Here is a 25,997-nt window from a genome sequence, read left to right on the forward strand (position 1 = left end):
CAGTAAGTCCTGAATATTTAGTGACAGTGGGGGTCATTTACTAAGTATTTTTCCTGTAGACACAGAATGGGAGAAAACCTTTAGTAAATAGGCCTCAGTGTCAGTTAGAACAGGATGGATATTGAAAGCTCCATGCAGATGCAGATGGTTTGCCATGACCATCCCACTAGTAATCCTATATAATAGCTCCCCAGCTACAGTTGAGGAGGCAGACCTTTGGGTTTATTTCTGAGTACAGAAGGTAGAGGAGTTAGATTTTTATTTTACAGGCCCAGACAGTTTCAGCCAGGCAAGCCGTGCTTGATGGTCCCGGCCAGGATCGGGGACGGGGTTTTCCTTTCCAGTCCTCTGGCTGGTTTGGGCATTTCCCCTCTGGGTCTTTATTTTGAACTTTTACCCTTTAAGTATTGAGGCCCCTCTGGAGCCTGTTCAGCTCTGGCTCAGGGAATGTGGAACCCTGGGTCTGGGTAGGTTAGGGAAGACCTGCCCTCTGTGAAACTCGATGAGGAAGGGGGTGTCAGTGACCCACTGTGAGCCACCCCAGAGTTTGCCTGAATTTGATAAACCTAATTTCAAGATCCAGGTCGGAAGTTCTCACTGCCCTTCCTTCCTGCTGGGAGCATTAAGAATCCTGCTCCAAAGGGATCCCTCTCATCAGGGATCTGAAAGAAAAGAACAGTAACCGAGAATAATCCAACAAACTGTGAGTAAAGGCAAAGCCTATTATTCAAGAAGTCACCCAACCAGTGCTTCCAAACCCCGGGGAGAGAAAGAAGTTTATCTCTCGATGCAGAGACTTTAACAAAATATCCTTGCCAGTTGGAAGGTTCTGCCCATCAAAAGAACACCCTGCCCATTTGGGAACCTTATTTTTCCAAGCCCTGGGGGGTAGGATTTCCTCTGGCAGGGAATTCCTGCACAGATTGACGAGGAATTGTAACAAGAGAAATGGCTGTGCTGCTGCGAATTAAGATTGTGCCAGTTTCATAATTTTCCTCAGTAAAGATTCATTTGGACACTAATACAGTGACTCCAGTCTTTCTTTGGCATGCCTAGCACACTGTAGGACAGATGTACATTGGTTGCCCGAGGGAAATAATAAAGGACACAAAGAAGCCATCCCTAGTACTCGTGGCCCTGGGAGTCATCTTCCCCCTCAACTGACCAAGGACCCAAGCCCTGGAAAGAAGATTCAGTGATTGAACTAGCCTGGGAAAGTTCCTGACCCCACAAGAACAACAAATATTTTTATGATTTCATTGGGAAGCAACTCATACCTAGAGTTGCTATTTGTAATTACAGTTCTCACTCATTTGTTGAAATAGTTATGCAAATTGGGTAATTTGATTGGTTAATAACACAAGAACATGCCATACTGGGTCAGACCAAGGGTCCATCAAGCCCAGCATCCTGTTTCCATCCGTGGCCAATCCAGGCCATAAGAACCTGGCAAGTACCCAAAAACTAAGTCTATTCCATATTACCGATGCTAGTAATAGCAGTGGCTATTTTCTAAGTCAACTTAATAGCAGGTAATGGACTTCTCCTCCAAGAACTTATCCAATCCTTTTATAAACACAGCTATACTAACTGCACTAACCACATCCTCTGGCAACAAATTACAGAGTTTAATTGTGCGTTGAGTTAAAAAGAACTTTCTCCGATTAGTTTTTCTATTATTCGAAAGAGTAAATAACCGATTCACATCTACCCGTTCTAGACCTTGCATGATTTTCAACACCTCTATCATATACCCCCTCAGCCGTCTCTTCTCCAAGCTGAAAAGTCCTAACCTCTTTAGTATTTCCTCATAGGGAAGCTGTTCCATTCCTCTTATCATTTTGGTAGCCCTTCTCTGTACCTTCTCCATCGCAATTATATCTTTAGAGATGAGGCGACCAGAATTGTACACAGTATTCAAGATGCATTCTCACCATAGAGCGATACAGAGGCATTATGACATTTTCCGTTTTATTCACCATTCCCTTTCTAATAATTCCCAACATTCTGTTTGCTTTTTTGACTGCCGCAGCACACTGAACCGACAACTTCAATGTGTTATCCACTATGACACCTAGATCTCTTTCTTGGGTTGTAGCACCTAAAATGGAACCTAACATTGTGTAACTATAGCATGGGTTATTTTTCCCTATATGCATCACCTTGCACTTATCCACATTAAATTTCATCTGCCATTTTGAGGCACAATTTTCCAGTCTCACAAGGTCTTCCTGCAATTTATCACAATCTGCTTGTGATTTAACTACTCAGAACAATTTTTTGTCATCTGCAAATTTGATTATCTCACTCGTCGTATTTCTTTCCAGATCGTTTATAACTATATTGAAAAGTAAGGGTCCCAATACGCATCCCTGAGTCACTCCACTACCCACTCCCTTCCACTGAGAAAATTGTCCATTTAATCCTACTCTCCGTTTCCTGTCTTTTAGCCAGTTTGCAATCCACGAAAGGACATTGCCACCTATCCCATGACTTTTTACTTTTCCTAGAAGCCTCTCATGAGGAAATTTGTCAAACACCTTCTGAAAATCCAAGTATACTACATCTACCAGTTCACCTTTATCCACATGTTTATTTACTCCTTCAAAAAAGTGAAGCAGTTTTGTGAGGCAAGACTTGCCTTGGGTAAAGCCATGCTGAATTTGTTCCATTAAACCATTCCTTTCTAAATGTTATGTGACTTTGATGTTTAGAACACTTTCCACTATTTTTCCTGGCACTGAAGTCAGGCTAACCGGTCTGTAGTTTCCTGGATTGCCCCCGGAGCCCTTTTTAAATATTGGGGTTATATTAGCTATCCTCCAGTCTTCAGGTAAATTGGATGATTTTAATGATAGGTTACAAATTTTTACTAATAGTTCTGAAATTTCATTTTTTAGTTCCTTCAGAACTCTGGGGTGTATACTATCCAGTCCAGATGATTTACTACTCTTCAGTTTGTCAATCAGGTCTACCACATCTTCTAGGTTCACCGAGATTTGATTCAGTCCATCTGAATCATTACCCATGCATACCTTCTCCAGTACAGGTACCTCCCCAACATCCTCTTCAGTAAACACCGAAGCAAAGAAATCATTTAATCTTTCTGCAATGGCCTTATCTTCTCTAAGTGCCCCTTTAACCCCTCGATCATCTAATGGTCCAAATGACTCCCTCACAGGCTTTCTACTTCGGATATATTTTAAAAAGTTTTTACTGTGAGTTTTTGCTTCTACGGCCAACTTCTTTTCAAATTCTCTCTTAGCCTGTCTTATCAATGTCTTACATTTAACTTGCCAACATTTATGCATTATCCTATTTTCTTCTGTTGGATCCTTCTTCCAATTTTTTAATGAAGATCTTTTGGCTAAAATAGCTTCTTTAACCTCCCCTTTTAACCATGCCGGTAATCGTTTTGCCTTCTTTCCACCTTTCTTTATGTGTGGAATACATTTGGACTGTGCTTCTAGAATGGTATTTTTTAACAATGACCATGCATCTTGCACACTTTTTACTTTTGTAGCTGCTCCTTTCAGTTTTTTTCTAACAAATTTTCTCATTTTATCAAAGTTTCCCTTTTGAAAGTTTAGTACGAGAGCCGTGGATTTGCATACTGTTCCTCTTCCAGTCATTAATTCAAATTTGATCATATTATGATCACTATTGCCAAGCAGCCCCGCCACCGTTACCTCTCTCACCAAATCCTGTGCTCCACTGAGAATTAGATCTAAAATTGTTCCCTCTCTCGTCTGTTCCTGAACCAATTGCTCCATAAAGCTATCATTTATTCCATCCAGGAACGTTATCTCTCTAGCATGTCCCGATGATACATTTACGCAGTCAATATTGGGGTAATTGAAGTCTCCCATTATTACCTCACTACCAATTTGGTTAGCTTCCCTAATTTCTCTAGCATTTCACTGTCCATCTCACCATCTTGACCAGGTGGACAGTAGTATACTCCTATCACTATAGTCTTCCCCGACACACAAGGGATTTCTACCCATAAAGATTCAATTTTGCATTTAGTCTCATGCAGGATGTTTATCCTGTTGGACTCTATGATATCCCGGACATAAAGAACCACACCGCCTCCCGGGTGCTCCTCTCTGTCATTGCGATATAATTTGTAACCCGGTATAGCACTGTCCCATTGGTTGTCCTCCTTCCACCATGTCTCTGAGATGCCAATTAAGTCTATGTCATCATTCACTGCTAAATGTAAATAACTCTCAATCCCCACACCTCTTGATGTAAACAATTAACTGCGCATTCCTAATAGACCTTCATAATAGGCGTCATTGTGTGGCAATCCATGCCTGTCAATCACTCTGCCTTATGTTTAATCATAGGTCCGTCCATAGTACATTTTTTTAAGGATTTTTATAGTGCTGTAGTGCTCCGTGTGTTTAAAATACTAAAAATATCCACTGTGCTGTTAACACCTCTAACCAAGCTTTATATCTTCTTAATACTTAATACTCAGTTCTTTGGTACTTAGCTTTTAGTTGCGAAATCACAACTCCTGCCCAATTTTTCCAATCGGATAATCCAGCAATGTACTATGGACTGACCTATGATTAAACATAAGGCAGAGTGATTGACAGGCATGGATTGCCACACAATGACGCCTATTATGAAGGTCTATTAGGAATGCACAGTTAATTGTTTACATCAAGAGGTGTGGGGATTGAGAGTTATTTACATAAGTTACACTGGTTCCCTTCTCAAATTAAAAGTTAGAGGACGACATTAGGGTTTCATTGTTTATCATTCACTGCTATACATTCTAATTCTCCCATCTTACTTCTTAGACTTCTGGCATTAACATACAAACATTTCAAAGTTTGCTTTTTGTTTGTATTTTCATTCTGCTTTTTAATTGATAGGGATAAGATAGAATTTTTTAGCTCAGGTGTGTTTAAAGTTACAGGCACTTAGACTACTTTTCTTATTATTGGAACCTCATTGTCAGGATGCCCTAATTCTAATGCATCATTAGGTTACATCAATCAGTGTAGGCAAACAAGAATCCTCACAGTAATCGATATTTTCAGTGATTCATTAGATTATTAAGAAAAACACTTTTAAACTTTAAATTGCAGCATCATCATCCTCAGGATTAGGTTTCTGTGTCATTTAGGGGTTGTGTAGAAGAAAAGAGAAGAAAATCCCAGAACATTTTAAAAGAGTAGCTCCAGAGATCTGGTCTGGTCCACTTTATGTTGTAAACCTGCCTGCGACGAGAGCGGGCAGGCCCCCTACCTTCGCAGCCAATCGGGCCACTGATGTCCTCTTCAGCGCAGCGCTCCACCGCCGTCCTCCGCGGTCCGGAGGCCACAGCAGTCTCCTGCTCTCCCCGACGTGGCACGAAAGACGCGTTCTTCTCCTGCCCTGGGCGGTAGAGCTGAGTGCCGGGAGTCTCTCTTCATGGCTGAGGCCGCTGCAGCTGCTCCTGCTTGCATCCGGGGTCCTCGGACAGCAGGGAGGCTATCCCTGCCAATGCCTGCTGCTGTCTGCTTCCTCTTCGCGGCATGGAGGCACTCCTGCAGCCTGTCTTTCCTCCAGATTCACGGCAGGGCTGCTCCCGCTGCCTGCCTTGCTCGCTGGGCCTTCCACGTGGCTGAGGACGCCACCAACATGTCCTCTCTTCTCCAGCTTCTTCCTAGGCACAGGCACATGCCTCTCCTCCATTCTTATGGGGCCAGCCAGGTGTGGCCCCCTGCAAGCTCCTCCCCGGGCGTAGTCCTCTTCTGCCCCACAAAAGGGCTCAGCGTTCAGTCCAGCTTTGCCTTCGCAAGGAGTTAGACACTGCTGGGATCTTCCTGTCCTTTGCTCCAGGAGTCTTCGTTGTTCTATCACTTCTTCAAGGTCCCGTGTTGCCTATTCTTCATGGGAGCTCCTTGTCTTGTCCTGATGTCTTTGATACAGTCCAGATGTCTGTCTTCCACTCCTGATGTCCACAGTCAGTCTTGATGTCTGTCTTCCAGTTCCTGAAATCCGTGTTCCAGTCCAGATGTCCGTCTTCCATTTCTGATCTCCGTGTTCCAGTCCAGATGTCCATCTTCCGTTCCTGAAGTCCGTGATCCAGTCCAGATATCCTGAAACCCTTGGTTCCTCGTCACCACCTTTCCTGGCATGCCATGTCATGGTCCTCGACCAGTCCCAAGGGCGGGTTGAGTAGGGCGCCTCGTGGCACATTGCCTTCCTCACTACAGCCGCACAAGCCTCCGGGAGACTTCCGCTTGAATCCTTGTCCCTGGTCTACGGTGTTCCTTGTACCTGCTCTGTCTATGCTAAAAACTCTGCCAGAACCTGTACCATACCAGCATGGTCTGTGACCAGGCACTGGCAGCTGTATAAGGCGCGCCCCGGTGCAGGCCTCTACAGTTTCTGCAACATGCTCTTTTCAGTTTTTCCACTATCTCGTCTAGAGTCTACGTCGGTTCCAGCGTGGTCCGTGACCAACCCCGTTGGTGGCCTGTGTAGGGCGTGCTGCGTCGCAGTCTCAACCCAGCTCTTGATCCTGACTACTTGTCTTCAGAACTTCACTCCTGACTCCTCTTCTTCAGAACCTCGCTCCTTGTCTTCGTCCAAGTACCCACGTCTTCGCCTGAGTCTTCGTCTGAATCTCCATGTTCCGGTCTTCGTTTGTCCCTGGCCTCTATTCAGCCTGCTGCTTCTTGCCGTTAGCCAGTGGCAGGTCCTAAAGGGCTTGGAACAGTCGGAGGACTGTTGAAAGACCACCATTGCATTGTTGGTCTTCCCGGAGCGTGCAGATCCGGTGGAGGGTCAGTGCCTTCAGTCATCATTGTCTTCATTTCAGCCTTGTTCCTGCTCCAGATTCCATCATCTGTCTTCAGTCCAACCTTGCTCCAGTCCAGCCCATGTTCGGGCATGCCTCGTCTGCCTCGGCACCTCTTCGGAGTTCCTCTGGGGTCGAACCGTGGTCCAAGAACACACAATCCCCTGGAAAGCAGAACCGCTCTCCTGGCGCTTCCTAACACTTTAAGCCCTGTAGCAGCAGGGAAACCTGGTTCAGAGGTGGTTCCTTAGGGAAAGGGATTAACTTATCAGGCCCAAGAGGGGAGAAGAAGCTCTAGGGACAAGAATGAAGCCTAGGGAAGGCCAATATGCAGAACTGTAAGTTACATTGCTGTTTTCTTGTTTAAAGAACTGCTACGGCAGAGCTGCTTTTATGTTTATTAATAAACGTTGATGAAAGAGTCTAGCCTGGTTCTATTCTTTGGCCAGCCACAGACTTCTCATGGTACTACAGTGGCCTATGTAATAAAATTCACACTAAAAGGATTGTAGCATGAGATCACAAAAAAAAAAAAAAAAAAAAAAAGGACATACAATCAAAAGCTTTACTTACTGTGTTATGCAAATTGGGCCTGATTTTCAAACGCATTTATATGCTTAAAACTGGTTTTTACACATGTAAATATACTTTAGCCATGTAAATGGGCTTTTGAAATTTGCTATAATATATGCCATTGAATTGTCAAAACGTTTTGCCCACGTTAAGTGCACTTAACATGGGTAAATGGATTTTGAAAATTGCTACAATAGTATGATACATTTGCATGAGTAACTTCTTGTTGAACTCGGGCCGTATTGCAAAATGGCGCCGGCCGTATGGCCATATTGCCGTATTGCAAAATGGCACCGGCCGTATGGCCGGCGCCATTTTGCAATACGGCAACACAATTCGAGTGCAGGAGGTAGTTCCCAGACCCCCGCTGGACTTTTGGCAAGTCTTGTGGGGGTCAGGAGGCCCCCCCAAGCTGGCCAAAAGTGCCTGGGGGTCCAGCGGGGGTCCGGGAGCGATCTCCTACGCTCGTGACGTCGGGGGACAGGAACCAAAATGGCGCTGGCACCATTTCTATCACCCGTGGCCCGAGAGTGGAAGATCACACCGGGACCCCCCCACTGGACCCCAGGTAATTTAAGACATTTTGGGGGGGGGGGTTCGGGAGGGTGGGGGATTTATTTTAAAGGGTCGGGGTGGGTTTTAGGGTTGTTTTAGTGTGCCAGTTTTCCTGCCCTCCCCCGATTTACGATTTACACGATATTTAAAAAAACAAAACCGCGACGATCCGATTCCCTCCCCCCCCCAGCCAAAATCGATCGTTAAGACGATCGATCACACGATTCACATCTCTACAACCTAATATTTGAAGAGGCAAAATCAAGCAGCTTTGTCTTCTTCTTATGCCAAGTACCTTCCCCTTGGGTTGAGTCTTTTCATTTCATTTATTAAAATTTTATATTCTGCCTGTCAAACATGTTATCCAGGTGGTAAAACCGAATGAAAATCCACATGCATAAGATATCATGTATCACTTAAACAAATTAACATAAAATAGTTTGCTATGGAAAACTATACAAATTAAGATAAAAATACTAGGGATGTGAATCGTTTTAGGACGATTAAAATTATCGTCCGATAATTTTAATATCGTCTTAAACCGTTATGGAACACAATACAATACAGATTCTAACGATTTATCGTTATAAATCGTTAGAATCGTGAGCCGGCACACTAAAACCCCCTAAAACCCACCCCCGACCCTTTAAATTAAATCCCCCACCCTCCCGAACCCCCCCCCAAATAACTTAAATAACCTGCGGGTCCAGCGGCGGTCCGGAACGGCAGCGGTCCGGAACGGGCTCCTGCTCTGAATCTTGTCGTCTTCAGCCGGCGCCATTTTCCAAAATGGCGCCGAAAAATGGCGGCGGCCATAGACGAAAAAGATTGGACGGCAGGAGGTCCTTCCGGACCCCCGCTGGACTTTTGGCAAGTCTCGTGGGGGTCAGGAGGCCCCCCACAAGCTGGCCAAAAGTTCCTGGAGGTCCAGCGGGGGTCAGGGAGCGATTTCCCGCCGCGAATCGTTTTCGTACGGAAAATGGCGCCGGCAGGAGATCGACTGCAGGAGGTCGTTCAGCGAGGGTTCCGGCGCCTCGCTGAACGACCTCCTGCAGTCGATCTCCTGCCGGCGCCATTTTCCGTACGAAAACGATTTGCGGCGGGAAATCGCTCCCTGACCCCCGCTGGACCTCCAGGAACTTTTGGCCAGCTTGTGGGGGGCCTCCTGACCCCCACGAGACTTGCCAAAAGTCCAGCGGGGGTCCGGAAGGACCTCCTGCCGTCCAATCTTTTTCGTCTATGGCCGCCGCCATTTTTCGGCGCCATTTTGGAAAATGGCGCCGGCTGAAGACGACAAGATTCAGAGCAGGAGCCCGTTCCGGACCGCTGCCGTTCCGGACCGCCGCTGGACCCGCAGGTTATTTAAGTTATTTGGGGGGGGGTTCGGGAGGGTGGGGGATTTAATTTAAAGGGTCGGGGGTGGGTTTTAGGGGGTTTTAATGTGCCGGTTTTTCGATTTTTCGATTTTTCACGATTTTTAACGATTTTTTCACGATATTTTACCCCCCCAAACGGCAACAATACGATTCCCTCCCCCTCCCAGCCGAAATCGATCGTTAAGACGATCGAGGACACGATTCACATCCCTAAAAAATACATAAAATGGAACAACAATCACAGCACCGGCTGCACAACAATCACAACAATCACCGGCTGAACAACAATCACAGCGCCGGCTGCACAAAATCGGCAGCCTTGCGCGCGCCGATCCTGGATTTTAGCGGCTACGCGCGTATCTACTAAAATCCAGCGTACTTTTGTTTGCGACTGGTGCGCCAACAAAAGTACGCGAACGCGCATTTTTTGTAAATCTACCCCTTTATGTTGATGCCCAGATAGATAGCCAATGTGAACTTTTTTTGTTCATTTTTTTGGCATTTTATGAATGGTTCCATCTTCATTAGTGTTTCGAGTGAAACATATGTTTTAAGATAGGTTGCATTTATGTAATAGACAGAGTACAAAACAGGGGTTTTATAATATTGTGAATCTATAATACATTGTGTTATTATTTTAGATTATGGAAGTTCAATGTCTGAAATATGACATCTGGGGACGGTCATTGGATGAAAACTGAATTCATATCTGAATAATGCATTGGGAATACATATTATAGACACTACAAGCAATTAATCATTGTTGGGACATCAGACGACAACACACTCTAGTATTATTGACCCCAAGTTAGCTATATAATATCCCTTGATGAAGCCATTGGTGAAACAAGGGCCTTTGTTGGGTACACAGAAAAATTGTAATAGGGGCATATGCTTTATAGATGTGTTATATGTGTATCTGTGTTTGTGGTAGGTTACATATATTTGTATAATTTTTAATAATAGTTTTTATGCTGATTTGGTAATAAATGACTGAATATGATATATGGATATTTGGATTTGTTGGTGGAGTTACATCAGCCAATAACTGGTCATGCTAGAGACCAGCTCTAAATATAACCAGATAAGTTTATCCTGTTAACTAGGACTTTCTCCAGCTATATTCAGCAGAACGCCTACTCGACTCAACTGAATATCCATTGCAATATATCTGGATTAATTGTCCATTTGGCATGCTGCTGAATATCAATCTCTATATGTTTTTCAAATTTTATATTTTCACACTCCCAAAATATTCTCTTTATAAATAAATGGTGGGCAGTACATGTGATTCATAAGAAATAAGAATGATATCATGATTTTGTCTGATTTTGTCGTTAGTAAAACTGGTTAGGTTTTACACAACTAGACCCATAGCAGACCTCTGCTTTTTTGCAGTTGGAAAATTACATCTGTCTTTATGTAGTTAACATTAACATATAAAACAACTTAATTCATTTCTGTCCTCACCATTCTGGCATCCCACAAGGAGAGAGTCTTGTCTGCAGAACTGGTAAGGATGGTATTGGAAAATGGAAGAAATTCAATGCTGTTGACAGAATCCATATGACCACGTATGGTGTATCTACATCTTTCACTGGAAAAAAAATAGTCATTGAACATTAGAGAACCATTCTATAGATCTTTAAAAATTTGTGAATGAGAGAAGTAATTTTTGACAGTTCCTATGAAAGTAAAAATCTGGTGAGTGTACCCACAATATAGAAAACACTATAAAGATCCATATTCAGTAAGTTCTTTAATGGACAAGTTATCTGGTTAAAGATAGCTGGATAACTTGTCCCATATATTTAGTGGGATAAACATCCTGCTGAAAATACTTGACTAAAGTTATCCGGCTACTTGTAGCTTGCTAACTTCAAAACCTAACTAGCTTTGAAAATAATACAGAAGCACCCATAATCGCTGTATACTGTGGGGTAGAATTTAAAGCCAGCGCGTGGGCTTACATGTGCGCGTGCTACCCGGCACACCTGACTTTATAACTTGCATGCGCCGACACCCGCGGGCTTCCCCCATTCCCTTCCCCATAACCTAACCTTCCCACCCCTTCCCCTAACCTTTCCCCCCCCTAGCCCTACTCTAACCACCCCCCATAATTCTTCTCAAACCTTTTGCGCCTGCATGGAGGCAGGCGCAGGAAGCACACACCGGCCAACTGCTGGCACGCGATCCTCTGACACAGCGGCAAATGGACATTGTGTCAGAGGCCTCTGGCTCCATCCTCTCCCTCCCTACCCCTAGACTGCCCCTTTTTGCAAGCACTGGGACTTACACACATCCCGGGGCTTTACACGCGTCGCCGGGCCTTTTTTGAAAATAGGCCCGGCGCATGTTACCTTTTGAAAAACCGGCCCTGTAATTCCAGGTTTCAAAACTGACCATGATTGAGGTACTGAGTGGGTAGGAGGGCTTTGTGGGCATGGTGGTAGCATGGGGGCTGGTGAGGAGGAAATGTTTTAAAATAGTTATCAGGCAGGGAGGAGGGAAAGGCTGGAGGGCCAGCAGCTATAAATGTTGTTTTTTTTTAATTTAGAGGGGTTGGGGGGGGTCCTACCCAGCCAGAGATTTAGCTATTTCTGATGTTGGAATTGAGCCAGAAGGCCTATGGTTCCTTTTTTTTTTTTTTTAAAAGGATCACCACTTACCAGATATCTTTTGAAGATATCCAGTTATGTGGCATGTAATCTGGCCACACAAAGCCGGATAACTTTAGGCCTGCGCTGACTAACTTAGGCCTGGATTTATCAAAATGCACTAAATATCGCATGTGATAGAAAAAGGGGCATGTTTTATGGTAATAGCAGTTTACTACAATAACTTTTTTGCACTTTGAGATAAGTGCCAGAATTGTGGTATTTACTATATACATCCACTGGATGTATGTAGGATAGTAAACATGGTGGATCATGTTTATTATCAGGAGAGAGAGAGAGAGACTTGCCATAATGCCCTCACCTTAGATAGGTATTTATATCTCTATAGGAGGCCCACCTAGTAACTCGAGGAGAGGTTTAGGTATTAGTGTAGGGGGTTAGGGGCCACTCTGACATTCAAAGTGAGATGTACTAACAGAACAGTGCTCTCTTGTGAAGATTTCATGAGCTTCAGAGTGAGGAAACTCACTCAAAGATGAGATTTGTTCAGTGTTCTCTCAACCTAGCTTGATGTTACCCAGGTAGAGAGTCCTTTAAGCTAGGTTGAGAGAACACTGCACAAATCTCATCCTCCTGACCCCCCCAAGCTGGCCAAAAGTTCCTTTTGGGTGCAACGAGGGTCCCGGAGCGAACGCGTGGGGAATCACGTGACGCCGACGTCACGTGCTCCTCGCAAAGGAGTTCAGAAATGGCGTCCTGACTCCCCGCTGGACCTCCAGGGAGTTTTGGTAAGTCTTGGGGGGGGGGGATTAAGGAGGGTGAGGAGTTTAAATTTTTATTTGCACGTATGGACATAGACTCAACTTATGGAATTCTCCATATGTCCATATTGACCGAAATTGACCCCCCCTTTCGACTTATGGACTTATGAACATAAACTTTTGCTCTGCACATCCCTACTCATCACTACTATATACAAGAGTTTTATTCTGGTAATAAAAACTAAATGTAATGCATAGGACCTAGAAGATTTGTCCTTCCTCTGCTCAGGGAATCCTGGAACATAATGAATTTTAATATCAAGGGAGGTATATTATAAATGACTGTGGTTTGTGATATGGTTTCTGGAACTTTCTGTCTTGGACTACTAGCCCAGAGTTTACACATACATCTCATGTCTTGCCAAAACCCTTATTCCATAAAGATAATAACAGGCCAAGGCCAATATACCATATACATAATCCCACAAATAAATATACTAGATTCATTAGAAATATAATTCACCAAGACAAGTAGTATGAACAGCAACCGCAAATCCTAGCCAAATTACTTCCTACAAGCTGCTTCTTCTCAACACCAGATCCGTCCAAAACTAAATGGTTTTACTATGCAAGCTATTCATAGATCAGGCCACAGACAACCCAGTTTACGTACATTAATCCTTTTAAAAAAAATGTTAGTGTATAACTGTATAACTTATATATATATATATATATATATATATATATATATATATATATATATATATATATATATATATAAAGCCCACGATCTTACCAAAGGGATGGTAGGGTATATTACCAAAGGGATGGTAGGGTATATTCCCTGGAGAAAATGTGCACATTAAAATATTTATATATCTATCTCTCTCCCTCTCTTTCTCTCTCTCTATATATAAATATATATACACACACATCTATTATACCCTAAGGTAAACCAGCTGGTTTACCTTAGGGTAACTCAAAAACAATGCTTAGCAAGATCGAGTACAGTTCGGAGAGGTCACGATTAATACACAAATTTCTATATTGACCCACTGTGTAGTAATTAGGAAGTGGGTCAATATAGAAATTTGTGTTACCTTAGGGTAAACCAGCTGGTAAACATATCAACAGAGCACTTCCTTTTTTGGAAAGATTTGTCCAGTATCTATTTTGACTATATATATATATATATAATAATTAAATTTTCATATTCTGCAGTCTCCAAACAAGATCAATGTCGATAACATCATTAGATACACAATCAATAATAAAACATTAAAAAAAGAAAATAATTAAAACCATGTTAAAAATGACAATATAGTAGCAATAAACGTTATTTATTTATTTGAAAAGCATTTGTTTATCGCCTAACAGAATATAACTTCTAAGCGATTTATAACACAACTTCAAGACATAAATGACTATAGAAATACTAAAATAAACTTAAAAAATACATAAAACCTCGGGGGCTTGAGTTTGTGAGGATGCGTGGCATGGAACTGCCGGATGAGGTCTTTGTCCAGGATTTTGGTGGCAGGTTCCCAACTGTTCTCCTCAGGCCCAAAGCCCTCCCATGAAAGGAGATATTCTCACTTTCTACCACATTTTCTAACCTTCAGGACATCTCGGACTTCATATGTGACGTCCGCTTCCAAGGACAGTGGCTGAGGCATTGGTGGTTTTTTAGAAAATCCAGAAAGCACCAAAGCTTTTAGTACAGAAACGTGGAAGGTGTTGTGAATCTTAAGCGAGGAAGGCAGCTGGAGTCTGTAAGTGACTGGACCCAGATGGCAGAGCACAGGGAAGGGGCCAATATACCTGAGAGTGAAGCGAGCTGAAGGCAGCTTGAGTCAGATAAACCTGGTACTGAGCCATATTTTATCACCAGGTTGGAACTTGGGTGCTTTGCGATGATGTGCATCAAAGGACTCTTCGATCTCCAGGCAGATTGCTTGAGCAGCTGTTGGGTATTATGCTACAATTGATGCAATTCTTGAGAGGTTGACTGCTGCTGGTAAGGCCACAGACAGTGGGAGTGGTGACTGTGGCAAAGGCTGGCGTCCATAGATCACCTGGAAAGGAGACGAGCCGGTGGAAGCGGACTGATGAGAGATTAGTTCGAATTCCGCCCATGGAAGGAGGTCGGCCAAATCACGTAGGCCCGCAAGAATTGCTTTAAGGTTCTATTAGTCCTCTCAGTTTGCCCATTGGCTTGGGGATGGTGAGATGAGGTAAACTTTTCTTTTATCTCTTTGCAATTGATCCACTAACGATGCCTTGGAATGACCAAGAGTTTCTGTACCTTGTATCTTGTATTTTAGTATTTTAGCATGATACCCTGTATTATATAGTTCCTCGTATTTAACATATAGTTATTTTACTGTTCCTCTTATCATATAATTGTTACTGTTCCATGTAAGGGCCACGCCCAAATGTTCCTAGTTATATGTAAACCGATACGATGTGCAAACAGCTATCGGTATAGAAGAAATTCTAAATAAATAAATAAATAAATAATTGCCTTATAGTATCATACACTGTACATTTTTGCATTTAAACTAAACCATTTTCATGTATAAGGCTTCATCTATTATAAAAATCACTAAACATTGCACCAGCAGGTATGGGAAATAGCTTGAACAAAGAGAAGAGGATTGAAGGATCTTTAGTCTTCCAAAAGACCAAAATTAGGCAAAATGTAAATACTATTTTATTGACAAGCAAACTCATTTCTCATTTGTGGGCAAATAATTAAGAAATTGACAATTGTCTTCTAATGATTACAGAATAGGACTGGAAATAAGGAAACCCTAAATTTGATTCTCTCTGATAGTTTTTTCTTTCTTTTTACTGCTACTCTTATAACCTTGTTAAAGTTATTTCACCTCTGCTTAATTGTAGAAGTATTATGAAAATATTACCGGTAGTTCTGTTCTTTTTTTGTCTCTTTGTAGCAAATGATTGTGTATGGGCATGCATCCAAGAAATGCATACAGATATACTTTTTGAAATGTGATGATTGTAATTACTTTGGGAACATGTTTAACAGAAAGTAATGCACAGACATGAACTAGCAATATTATAATCAAAAATAATAGTCACATCACATAAGAGATTGGACATGGTGAGATTCTTGTTGGTGCTTGTTGGAAACAATCTGGCAGTAGATGTGCTTTAACACACACGGAGACAACAATAACAGCATTGATATAGACATTATTAATATGATTACCACTCAAACAAATACAATACAGAATATTTTTACCTGCTCCACATATGAGCTAGATATTTGGAGCCCGATTTGCTAAAGATTGCTAATAATGTGCACACTAAACCAGTTCAGTGTGTATAATAAATAGCATCATGTGGAGACCCTTTTGGGATCTTCACTAAAGATTTGGTCCAGAGGTTAGGACTAACAGTGTAGGATAAATGTACCATCTTATCAAGCACCAACACTGGAGGTTGCTGCAGTGGTAGTTTCCAGCCTGCATATTAACAGGTGACACCTTAGGTTCAGTGGAAGCTGAAGAACTAGGACTATGGCGGCGTTTTGTTTTAGAAGTTTAAGAAAGAGGATCTAATTTTTTGTAGTAGCCCTATTCTTACCCAGTATTGGCTACAGCCAGTACTGAGTAGGTTAGGAAGTGAGAAAACCACATCTTCTCACCCACACCCAGTAGTTAGAAAGTGGATAGCAGTGTTTTGAGTAATGTTGAGCATATGTGGATTTTTATTTTGGAGGAAATTTTCTGTCCTTACTTCATGCCCATGAGAGAGGAATGAGAAAGGAGGATTTTTTTCCCTTTTTGCATTAATTGTGGTTTTTTCAGTCTGGAGAATCAGTGACTGATTGATGGATGTAGAGAGAGTAGAAGAATATCATCTCAAAAAGAGAAGAGAAACCTGGCAGAAGAGAAACCTGAGGAGTTTCTGCCAAGGAAAAACAGAAAAGGAGAATATCTTGTAGACAATTTGTGGACCACAGTTATTTGGAAGGTGGGATCCATGAGGAACAGGAAACCCATTCTATTTCACCCTTGGCAGCTTATTTATTTATTTATTTATTTATTTATTTAAAAACTTTTCTATACCATTGCTAAGTCATGTACCATCGCAACGGTTTAAAAATATGCACAAAATAAGGTATATATAGGTAGTTTATCGTACATTCTAACAAGTGCCAGTAAAGAACGGTTACAATATCATTAATAAAATCAAATTTTTGGGTAGTGGTGAATTAGGCCAGGAAAGTTATTTGAAATCCTTTTATTTCGGTCTACTTCTTAATTGTATTATGTATTTATAATATTGTAATGTCATTTATTCTTAGCTGAGCTTTTCTGTATTTTCATTCACTCTCTCCCTCTCTACCCCACTCTTTCAGAAGAAGAAAGGGGGCCCCTGTGAAGAGATTAAGGGATCACAGACTACAGATAATTTTAAAATGTATTAATTGAAGTGATTATGGATGTAACAAGAAGAAAATGTTTGGTGTTAATGAACAAAGTGAACAGTAAACTTTTATTTTTGGAACACCTTACTTGGGTATCTAGCCATTCAGCCTGGATTCTGTAAGTTTTCAGAACAGAGATTAAGTTTGAGCATACATCTGGGGTGGGGCCAAGATGGGGTCTTGAGGAGTAGATATGGCATTTGAAGCTCTGCTATCTGCAGGAAAAATTTTTCCTTGTTACTTGTTATGCCACATACCAAGAGGAAAAAACGGCTAAGGAAGGTTTCTTCAGCACATCCCTTATCTGCAGCCGTCCGGCAGCGCATTGAGGGCTTCTTCGCCCCTAAAGAGTGTTTTTCTCCAGTCCAGTCCGTTACAGTTATTGGAGGAGAGCGCACACCACTATGGCTGGACATACAGGTTACATTGAATCCCGGAGTTCCTGTAAATCCCTCTCCTCCCTTGCATGAGATGACTTCGGTCTGCGTGAGCTGACAACACATTGGTGTTGTCAGCTGCTGCTGGGGCGGACTCTCAAGTCAGAACTATGCATGCCAGAGCTGGAGGCCTTTTTGGAAGTTTAATGCCGCCTTTGCAACAACATATTTTGGCTACTTCGGTGGAACATCTTGGCCTACCCCAGGCTTCCACCCTGGAGAGGCGAGAAGAACCTGTGGGGCCCCATGAAGGTATGGAAAACTCCCACAGGGAAAATTTGGCCAGTGCTATCTTGAAGCTGAATGTACTTAAACCTGCAATTATTACTTTGGACTAAGTCTGGGCTGCAATAGGAAGTTCCATTTCTTTGTTAACCTCTGTAATGACTGATATAAAGCACATAGTGCAAACAATGGACTCTTCGATTTCCTCTCATAATTCTAAGATATTTGATTTGGATCAACGGGTTGAAAAAATTCAAACAATTCAGAATGGACTGGTTGAATCTGACATAATCAATGCTAAAAGGATGGAAATATGGAAAACTCTCTTAGTGTTTTAAATCTGAGAGTGTTAAACTTTCCTCATATCAATTTAATATCTCCTCATGTCCAATTAAAAAAATATCTTCAGGAAGTACTGCAAATCCCTGTTGACACATTTCCACCTATTTCTCAGATTTATTATACTTCTTATGAGAGGAAAGTTAATATTTTCCCAGAAAATCACAGCCCAGCAACTGCTATTGCTGATCTCTCCGCATTTCTGGAATCCTCTGGAGATGATCATGTGAATATCATGGGACTTTACTTGTTACCTTTGTTTTTCCATCTGATCAGGATTTAGTTTTAAAGCTTTTGCTTTGTAATAAGGATAAGTTATACTACAGTCAGAAGTTATGGATATATCCTGACATCACCAAGGCTACCCAACAGCGAAGGAGGAGATTTCTAGCAATGTGTCAAGAAGTTCGACAGTTGGGTGCTCATATTACTATTCATTTTCCTTGTAAATGTATAGTTAAGATTCATAATGACAAATATGTTTTCTTTGACCCTTCCCAATTAAGGTTTTTTCTTGATTTGCATTTGCTATCTGATAACACTCGCTAACTTGGTTATGGTATAAATTGCTACTTTCTGTTGTCCCCTCAATTATTGCTTTTTACATTTTGCTGCTAAATTTAAAGTGCTTAATAATCCTTGGCTCCCCCATTTTCCTTGTACTTTAACCTATGGGGGCTATTTTGTCTAGCTCTATATGAGAAGTTTCATTTTTCTTCTTTTCTTCTTTCTTGCAATTTGATCCCATATGACTTTATATTCCATTGGCTTGCTTGTTTGCTGAATTGTATTGTTATAATTCAATTAAAATAAAAGTTTGAGCATACACCATTTATTAAAGTAAGCTTTGAGCCCTGGAAGTCTGTGCTTCCTCCCTCCTCATTCTGAAAATCCATGCCAGGTTTTAGTGGAATTTCATAAGAACTAAGACCTGTTATGGAGTGTGAATCCCCTGTCTTTATAGCAACCACTAGAAAAAGGGCTACATAAAATGCACTCAACATGGGACCTGAGCGCATTGGAATTGTGTGTTTATAGCTAAAAAATCAATTTTGGGACTTCTGAGTGTTTTGAAAAACTGGCAAAACACCATGAAAATACTCAAAATGGCCGCTATTACCACCAGGATGGAGGTAATGTGTGAAAACCCATGGAATGATGGAGTTTTGTTCATTAAAGTGACATCTGCAGTATTGAGGGAGCGCCACAAATGAGTATGCAGAAAAAATGGAGCACACAATGCACACATGTGTCTGCATAAGATGATAGTGAGAAGGAGTGAGCAGAACATTGTGTTAGAGAGAAGTTGATTCTAGGATTCAGCCCAAGGACTAAAGTGAGAGATACAAAGAAGCTTTTGAATTTTATGATCTGAGAAGCAAGGTCATGGAGCAGAATGTCAGATACTATTCAATCTAGGGTGGGAGATGGCAGCCTACCATTGTGACCTTAGGCCTTCAGCCTTGGATCCACTACTAGCACTAAGGCATTCCTGCAAGCGAGGCCAATAAGCACATCCATTACATCAGCTGAAAGGCCTGGAGCAGAATGGGTGTTGGTTAACTAGTTAGGTTGAATGTGTGCTGTGCCAAATAATTCAGAGGCCTGAACCAGTTGTGCTGCACTGTTTCTGGTGCTGTGCTAACTTGTTCGAAGAAGCTGATGCTGGGTATATCTAATATCACCTTCTGCCTTCCTAGGATCCCAGCTCGTGAGTGCTTTGGAGGCTGCAGGGTTTAATGAGACCATCCGGCTCTCATCTCCAGTCAGGTCACAAGGCAGCAATCTCAGCACTGTGGTCCAGGATGGGAACAGAGGGAGAGAGATGAATTAGATTTCCCTGTCTTGGATGATTCTAATCTCTCAGGTTTCATTAGAGGAAATAGTGGTGTCCTTTCCCAAAGACAAGCAAAACCACTGTCTCTACCCCCCTGTTGAAGTAGTGGTCCCCAAGCCTGATTTTATGGGGCCCAAAAACAGATCAGAGTGTGGTCAGATGGCCCTTAGGAAGCATATGAAAGGAACAAGACCTAGAACCCTGCCTTGGGTATTCCTCTGAGCCTAATCTGTTAGATGCCCCAGTGTCCATGAGAGGAAGAGGACATTCATCAGATGAGTGATCCTCTCACTCCTGATTCTCTGGAAAGACTGCTAAGATTGAAGCTCCCTTTACTGGGATGTAGCCATCAGACGCCAGAGGGTCAGGGATGCGCTCCATTTGCTGCCCCCAAGAGGTAAACCTATTGGTTTTGGAGTTGCAGAACTCCCTAGAAATATTCCAGAAATCTATGGAGATCCCTGGGATCAGATCCAATTCAGGAGTATTTTCTGAAGGGAAGCTGGCTGTTTAGAGTCTACCTCCAGTCCCATTACAATTTGTGTCAGGAAAGCTTACTTCACTGGGAGTAACATCTCGTTACCTTTTCAAAAATTACATTCCCATCCTGGTGAATGATCTGCTGAGCCAGTCCCTACCTAAAGAAGTGAAAGACCATGCATGAGCCTCCCAAGCTGAAATGATTGTATGAAGGAGAGTCCAGGCATCATTTGGCCTGCATTATTATTTCATCCTTATCTATGTGATGTACTTTGACGACAAAAGACAGGATGCCTGGTTTCAGAGCCCAAATACAAGAGGACTCACCCAAAAATGTGGGGCTTGTCAAATTATAAGGAATCATCAAGGTTATCCTTAAGGAAAGTAAAAATAATGGTAGATATGAAATTGGGCTTATCATCAGTTAGCATGGAGTCATCTATCACCTGACAAATGGGAACATGAGCCAATAGAAAATCATTGCATTTTACCTAAAGGAATGACATTGGCAAAGCTCCATCTTAACCATTATGAACTTGCACCAGTTCAGAAGTGATTGATGGAGGCTGTTTCCTAAACACTATATGCTCCAATTGAACTTTGTTTCCTTAGTGCCTCAATGGAAGGATTTCCTGTTTCTTGAGGAGAGAGAACAACAGATGGTTTTTGTTCTCTCTTGCTTGCTTATGTATGTTGTGTTTTTATCTTTTTTTTTTTCTTAGAGTCCATAGCTTCAGTAGTTTGCAACAGAAGCAAGGTAATGGGGAGTCCAGGTATTGGGGAGGTTGCAGCCCATTTGCATATTTCTCTCAGCAGTAGAACCTTCTCAGTGAATGACTCCAAAAGGCACTACAACCTACCTTGGGCCTGAGCTGCTCCCAGCCCACATTCCTCAAGCAGCTGGTAAGGTTTTTATTCTACATTTTTTTTCCCTGATGCTAATTCTCCTCAATATTATTCCTTGTTGCAAACCTCTGCTAACACAAAATTGACCTTCCCCATTCCCTAAATTCTTTATATTACCTGCCATTCTGTCATCTTCATTGTTCACTGCTCTTGAACTTCAAACTTTTCTTCCTCTCATCCAGCTATCTCCACTCTCCTTGATGGTATCTCATCCTTATTGCTGTCATCACCCTCTACCTCTCTTCTTCATACTCTCCTGCTCCTTCTACTTTCAGTTGAGGATGTCAATCCCAATCCTGGTCCTCCAAGGCAACTTTCATCCCACTGGTGCATTTCAAGCTATTACTCCTTCAGCCTTACACTATTCTCCTTCTCCCTCTCTCTTCCTTTGTTTTTCTCCCCATGGAATACCCCCTCTATTTCCAATAAGTTTGTCTACATTCATGCCCCTTTATTACTCAGATTTTTCATCTCCTTGCCTTCACTGAGACTTGTTTTTCCTCTGAGAACTTTGCATCAGTTGCTGTTCTCTGTCATGGAGGTTATATTTTCTCCCATATACCTTGCACAGAAGGTCATGGCAATGGTGTTGAACTGCTGCTATCCCATCCTGTAGGTTTCAATCCCACCTCAATCCCAATCTTTTTCTTCCTTTGAGGCCCACTCAATCCACTTATTCATACCACTGCCTCTCTGGGTAGTTATCAATTATCAACCCCCTGATAAATCCCCCTCCTCCTTTCTCACAGACAGATTCCTGGTTTTTTTCTTCCTTGACCCATCTTCCCCTTCTCTTATTCTTGGTGAATTTAACTTCCATGTTGATGATCCCTCTTATACCTCAAAACTCCTTTCCTTAACCTCTTCATTTGATTTCCAATTCTGCTCTACCACTCCTACTCACAAGTATAGGGCCAGATATTAAAATGGTTACGTGCATAAGGTATGCGCGTAACACTTTTAAAACGCCCCTGCGCATGCCGAGCCTATTTTGCATAGGCTTGGCGGTGTGCACAAGCCCCAGGATGCACGTAAGTCCCAGGGCTTCACAAGGGGGGCGTGTCGGGGGTGTGTCGGGTGGGCAGCACAAATTTTGGGGCGTGCCAGGGACGGGTCTGGGGCGTGGCGCCGGCCCACGGGCATGGTCGAGGCCTCTGGACCAGCCTCCGGGTTGGGTGATGGCGCGCCAGCAGCCCGCTGGCAGGTGTAACTTTCCCAACAAAGGTAAGGGGAAGGTTTAGATAGGGCTGAGGGGGTGGGTTAGGTAGGGGAAGGGAGGGGTAAGGTGCAGGGGCGTGGAAGGAAAGTTCCCTCCGAGGCCGATTTTGGAGTGGCCTTAGAGGGAATGGGCAGCGCGAGCAGGGCCGACCCCGGATTTTATAAGATACGCGCGGCTACGCACGTATCTTATAAAATCCGGCTTTTGTTTGCGCGTGCGTAGATTTATAAAATCTACCCCATAGTGACTGCCTTGGCTTTGTCCTTTCCTCCAATTGCTGTCTCTTAGACTTCTCCACCTCAGTTCTTCCTATCTCAGACCATCATTTGATAACTTTCACACTAAATCACCCTCCCTCACAGCCTCAACAAAACTTTCAAGAATTTCTAACTGTTGACCCTTGTATCCTCTCCACTACTTTCCTTTCCTCCACTACATTGTCCAAGTCAGTTTATGAAGCAGTTTCTTCTTACAACATTATACCCTCCTCTGATTTAGATACTCTTTCCCCTCCCCTTACTCATCTTATAAGGTGTGCCAAACCCCAGCTTTGGCTCACCCCTAGAATTTGCTTCCTCTGTTCCGGTGCCTACTCTGCAGAATGTCTCTGGAAAAAATCCCTTGCCCATGCTGGCTTCATATATTTCAAATTCATGTTGACCTCCTTCCAATCTGCTATTGCAATTGTCAAGCAAGACTACTATGTCCATCTGATAAACTCTCTTGCAGCCAACCACCTCTTTGCTACACAATTCCCTTCTCATATTTCCATCGCTTCCCTTCCCCACCTTCACTCTCTGCCCAGACTAAAGTCAACTACTTCCATGATAAAGTAACTCCCCTTATGCAGGGGCCACACAGTTTCCAGGATGCTATCAATACCCTGGACCTCTGATTCTCTTTGCCATAGCATCACCCAAGTAGCTCCTGGGATGTTGTGGTTCACCAGCAGAGAAGAAGTATAAATCTCTGACGCCCTTAGTGCAATGGTGGGGATTCTCAACACAATCAATCAAATTCATCCACGTCTTACTCACTGGCCAGTAGATACTCACTGAAGAAGAGTTCAATAGGCTGGAAAGGCACCAAATAATGCAGCAGGGGGCCACTAGTGGTGTTCAATAAAAAAGAAATAATTTTAATTTAACTTGAAAAATAAAATCCATGCCAAGACTGAAAAAATCTTAGACAACAAAAGAAAAATCATAACCTCAAAAGCCACAGGCTCTATCCATGATGCAAACTCTTCTAACTCTTTCTCCTCCTGCTGAATAAGTGCTCAGTACTCCTTCCCTGTAGACAGTAGGAAATGTTTCTTCTTCCAAAACCATTAGCAGGAAATACAGATTAGAAAATAATTCACTTCTTCAACAACTGGATATAAAATTCCTCTCACTCAGTAATCTCTATCCTACTGTTAACTGATCATAGGTTGAAACCACTGTGAATCTAACCCTTCCAAAATGGTGGGCTATCCTGCTGGTAAGAACTGATCAAAAATGTAAAACTTCAAAAAACTTCTCCAAACAACTCTCTAAACCTTCCATGGATGAGCCGTGAGATATCTTTTTATCTTCTGAGTCTGTGAAACTTGGAAGATATAAAATCATTTCAAAAGCATATTAAGGTATACCTGTCTACTCAAGCATTTCCTTAATAAATGTTTTTTTTGTTTAGTTTTTAATGTATTTTATATATATATATATATATATTATGTATTGTTGGTTTCACTATGTTAGATTTAAATTGCTTCATGTATTTTTGGGGTTTTTTTTTTAAAGATGTTTTATATTGAAATCCATTTAGCACATTGGTAATAAACTGAATAGAAATACTTTTAAATAAATAAAATACCACCTCCAAAACTACCTTCTTTCCAATCTCCCACATCAGAAGATCCAGAGGGAAATCCCTCTTGAGTTTATTCAGAAAGAATATTTATATACCTCCTGAGCCCATCCCAAAAAAGGGGACGGTCAAAAGCTGGGAGGAGTATCCCTAAAGATGCAACCCCCCCCCCCCCCCTTGTGGACTGAGAAAGATTTAGTAATGGTGCAAAGCTACAATTATAACATGATTCAGAAAATTAGTCTTGAGTTCACAATCAGGTCACCTCTGCCTTCCTCTCCCCCACTTTTTTCCTCTATACTTCCCCTGGTCTCCTCCACCTCTCCTCATTTTCTGAAATCTCAGTGGAGGAAACTGCCCATCTTCTATCCTCCTCCAAACTCACTACTTGTTCCTCTGACCTCATTCCCATTTAGCTCCTCTCATCTTGCTATGCAGTCATCCCTTCCATCTCTTTTCATTGCTACCAACATGTTGCCTTCAAACATGCTGTAAGATCACTCTAAAAAACCCTCAATAGAACCTAACTGTCCTGCCAATGATCAGCCCATCTCTCTACTCCCATTTGCTTCCAAGCTACTTGAATGTACTGCTGCTGTTTTGACTTTCTTTCATCTCAAGCCATTCTGGATTTTGCTCACTATAATCCATATAAACAACCCTTGTCAAAGTTTCCATTGATCTATTTATGGCTAAAACCAAAGGCCTTTACTCAGTCCTTATTCTCCTTGATCTATCTGCTGCTTTTGACACTGTTGATCATGACTTAGTCTTTGATAGGGATGTGAATCGTTTTAGGACGATTAAAATTATCGTCCGATAATTTTAATATCGTCTTAAACCGTTATGGAACACAATACAATAGAGATTCTAACGATTTATCGTTATAAATCGTTAGAATCGTGAGCCGGCACACTAAAACCCGCTAAAACCCACCCCCGACCCTTTAAATTAAATCCCCCACCCTCCCGAACCCCCCCCAAATAACTTAAACATTTCCTTGCCAAATCCTACCTCCTTCAATCCCCCACCCTCCCGAACCCCCCCCCCCAAATGACTTAAATTACCTGGGGGTCCGGAACGGCAGCGGTCCGGAACGGGCTCCTGCTACTGAATCTTGTTGTCTTCGGCCGGCGCCATTTTCCAAAATGGCGCCGAAAAATGGCGGCGGCCATAGACCAACAGGATTCGACGGCAGGAGGTCCTTCCGGACCCCCGCTGGACTTTTGGCAAGTCTTGTGGGGGTCAGGAGGCCCCCCCCAAGCTGGCCAAAAGTTCCTGGAGGTCCAGCGGGGGTCAGGGAGCGATTTCCCGCCGCGAATCGTTTTCCGTACGGAAAATGGCGCCGGCAGGAGATCGACTGCAGGAGGTCGTTCAGCGAGGCGCCGGAACCCTCGCTGAACGACCTCCTGCAGTCGATCTCCTGCCGGCGCCATTTTCCGTACGGAAAACGATTCGCGGCGGGAAATCGCTCCCTGACCCCCGCTGGACCTCCAGGAACTTTTGGCCAGCTTGGGGGGGCCTCCTGACCCCCACAAGACTTGCCAAAAGTCCAGTGG

The 25,997-nt window shown here is 42.7% G+C and overlaps 1 protein-coding gene across 1 annotated transcript in view; it reads right to left on the bottom strand.

The window, feature by feature from the left end:
• The window catches only part of SPAG16 (sperm associated antigen 16), a 1,286,809-nt gene that overhangs the window by 486,006 nt on the left and 774,806 nt on the right, over nucleotides 1-25,997 (bottom strand). Inside the window, exon 13 of the mRNA XM_029606125.1 lies at nucleotides 10,780-10,906. Coding sequence (XP_029461985.1) covers nucleotides 10,780-10,906 — 127 coding nt within the window. The remainder of the gene's footprint in view (nucleotides 1-10,779; nucleotides 10,907-25,997) is intronic.

This window comes from Rhinatrema bivittatum, chromosome 6 (genome assembly GCF_901001135.1).
Source record: "Rhinatrema bivittatum chromosome 6, aRhiBiv1.1, whole genome shotgun sequence".
NCBI lineage: Eukaryota > Metazoa > Chordata > Amphibia > Gymnophiona > Rhinatrematidae > Rhinatrema > Rhinatrema bivittatum.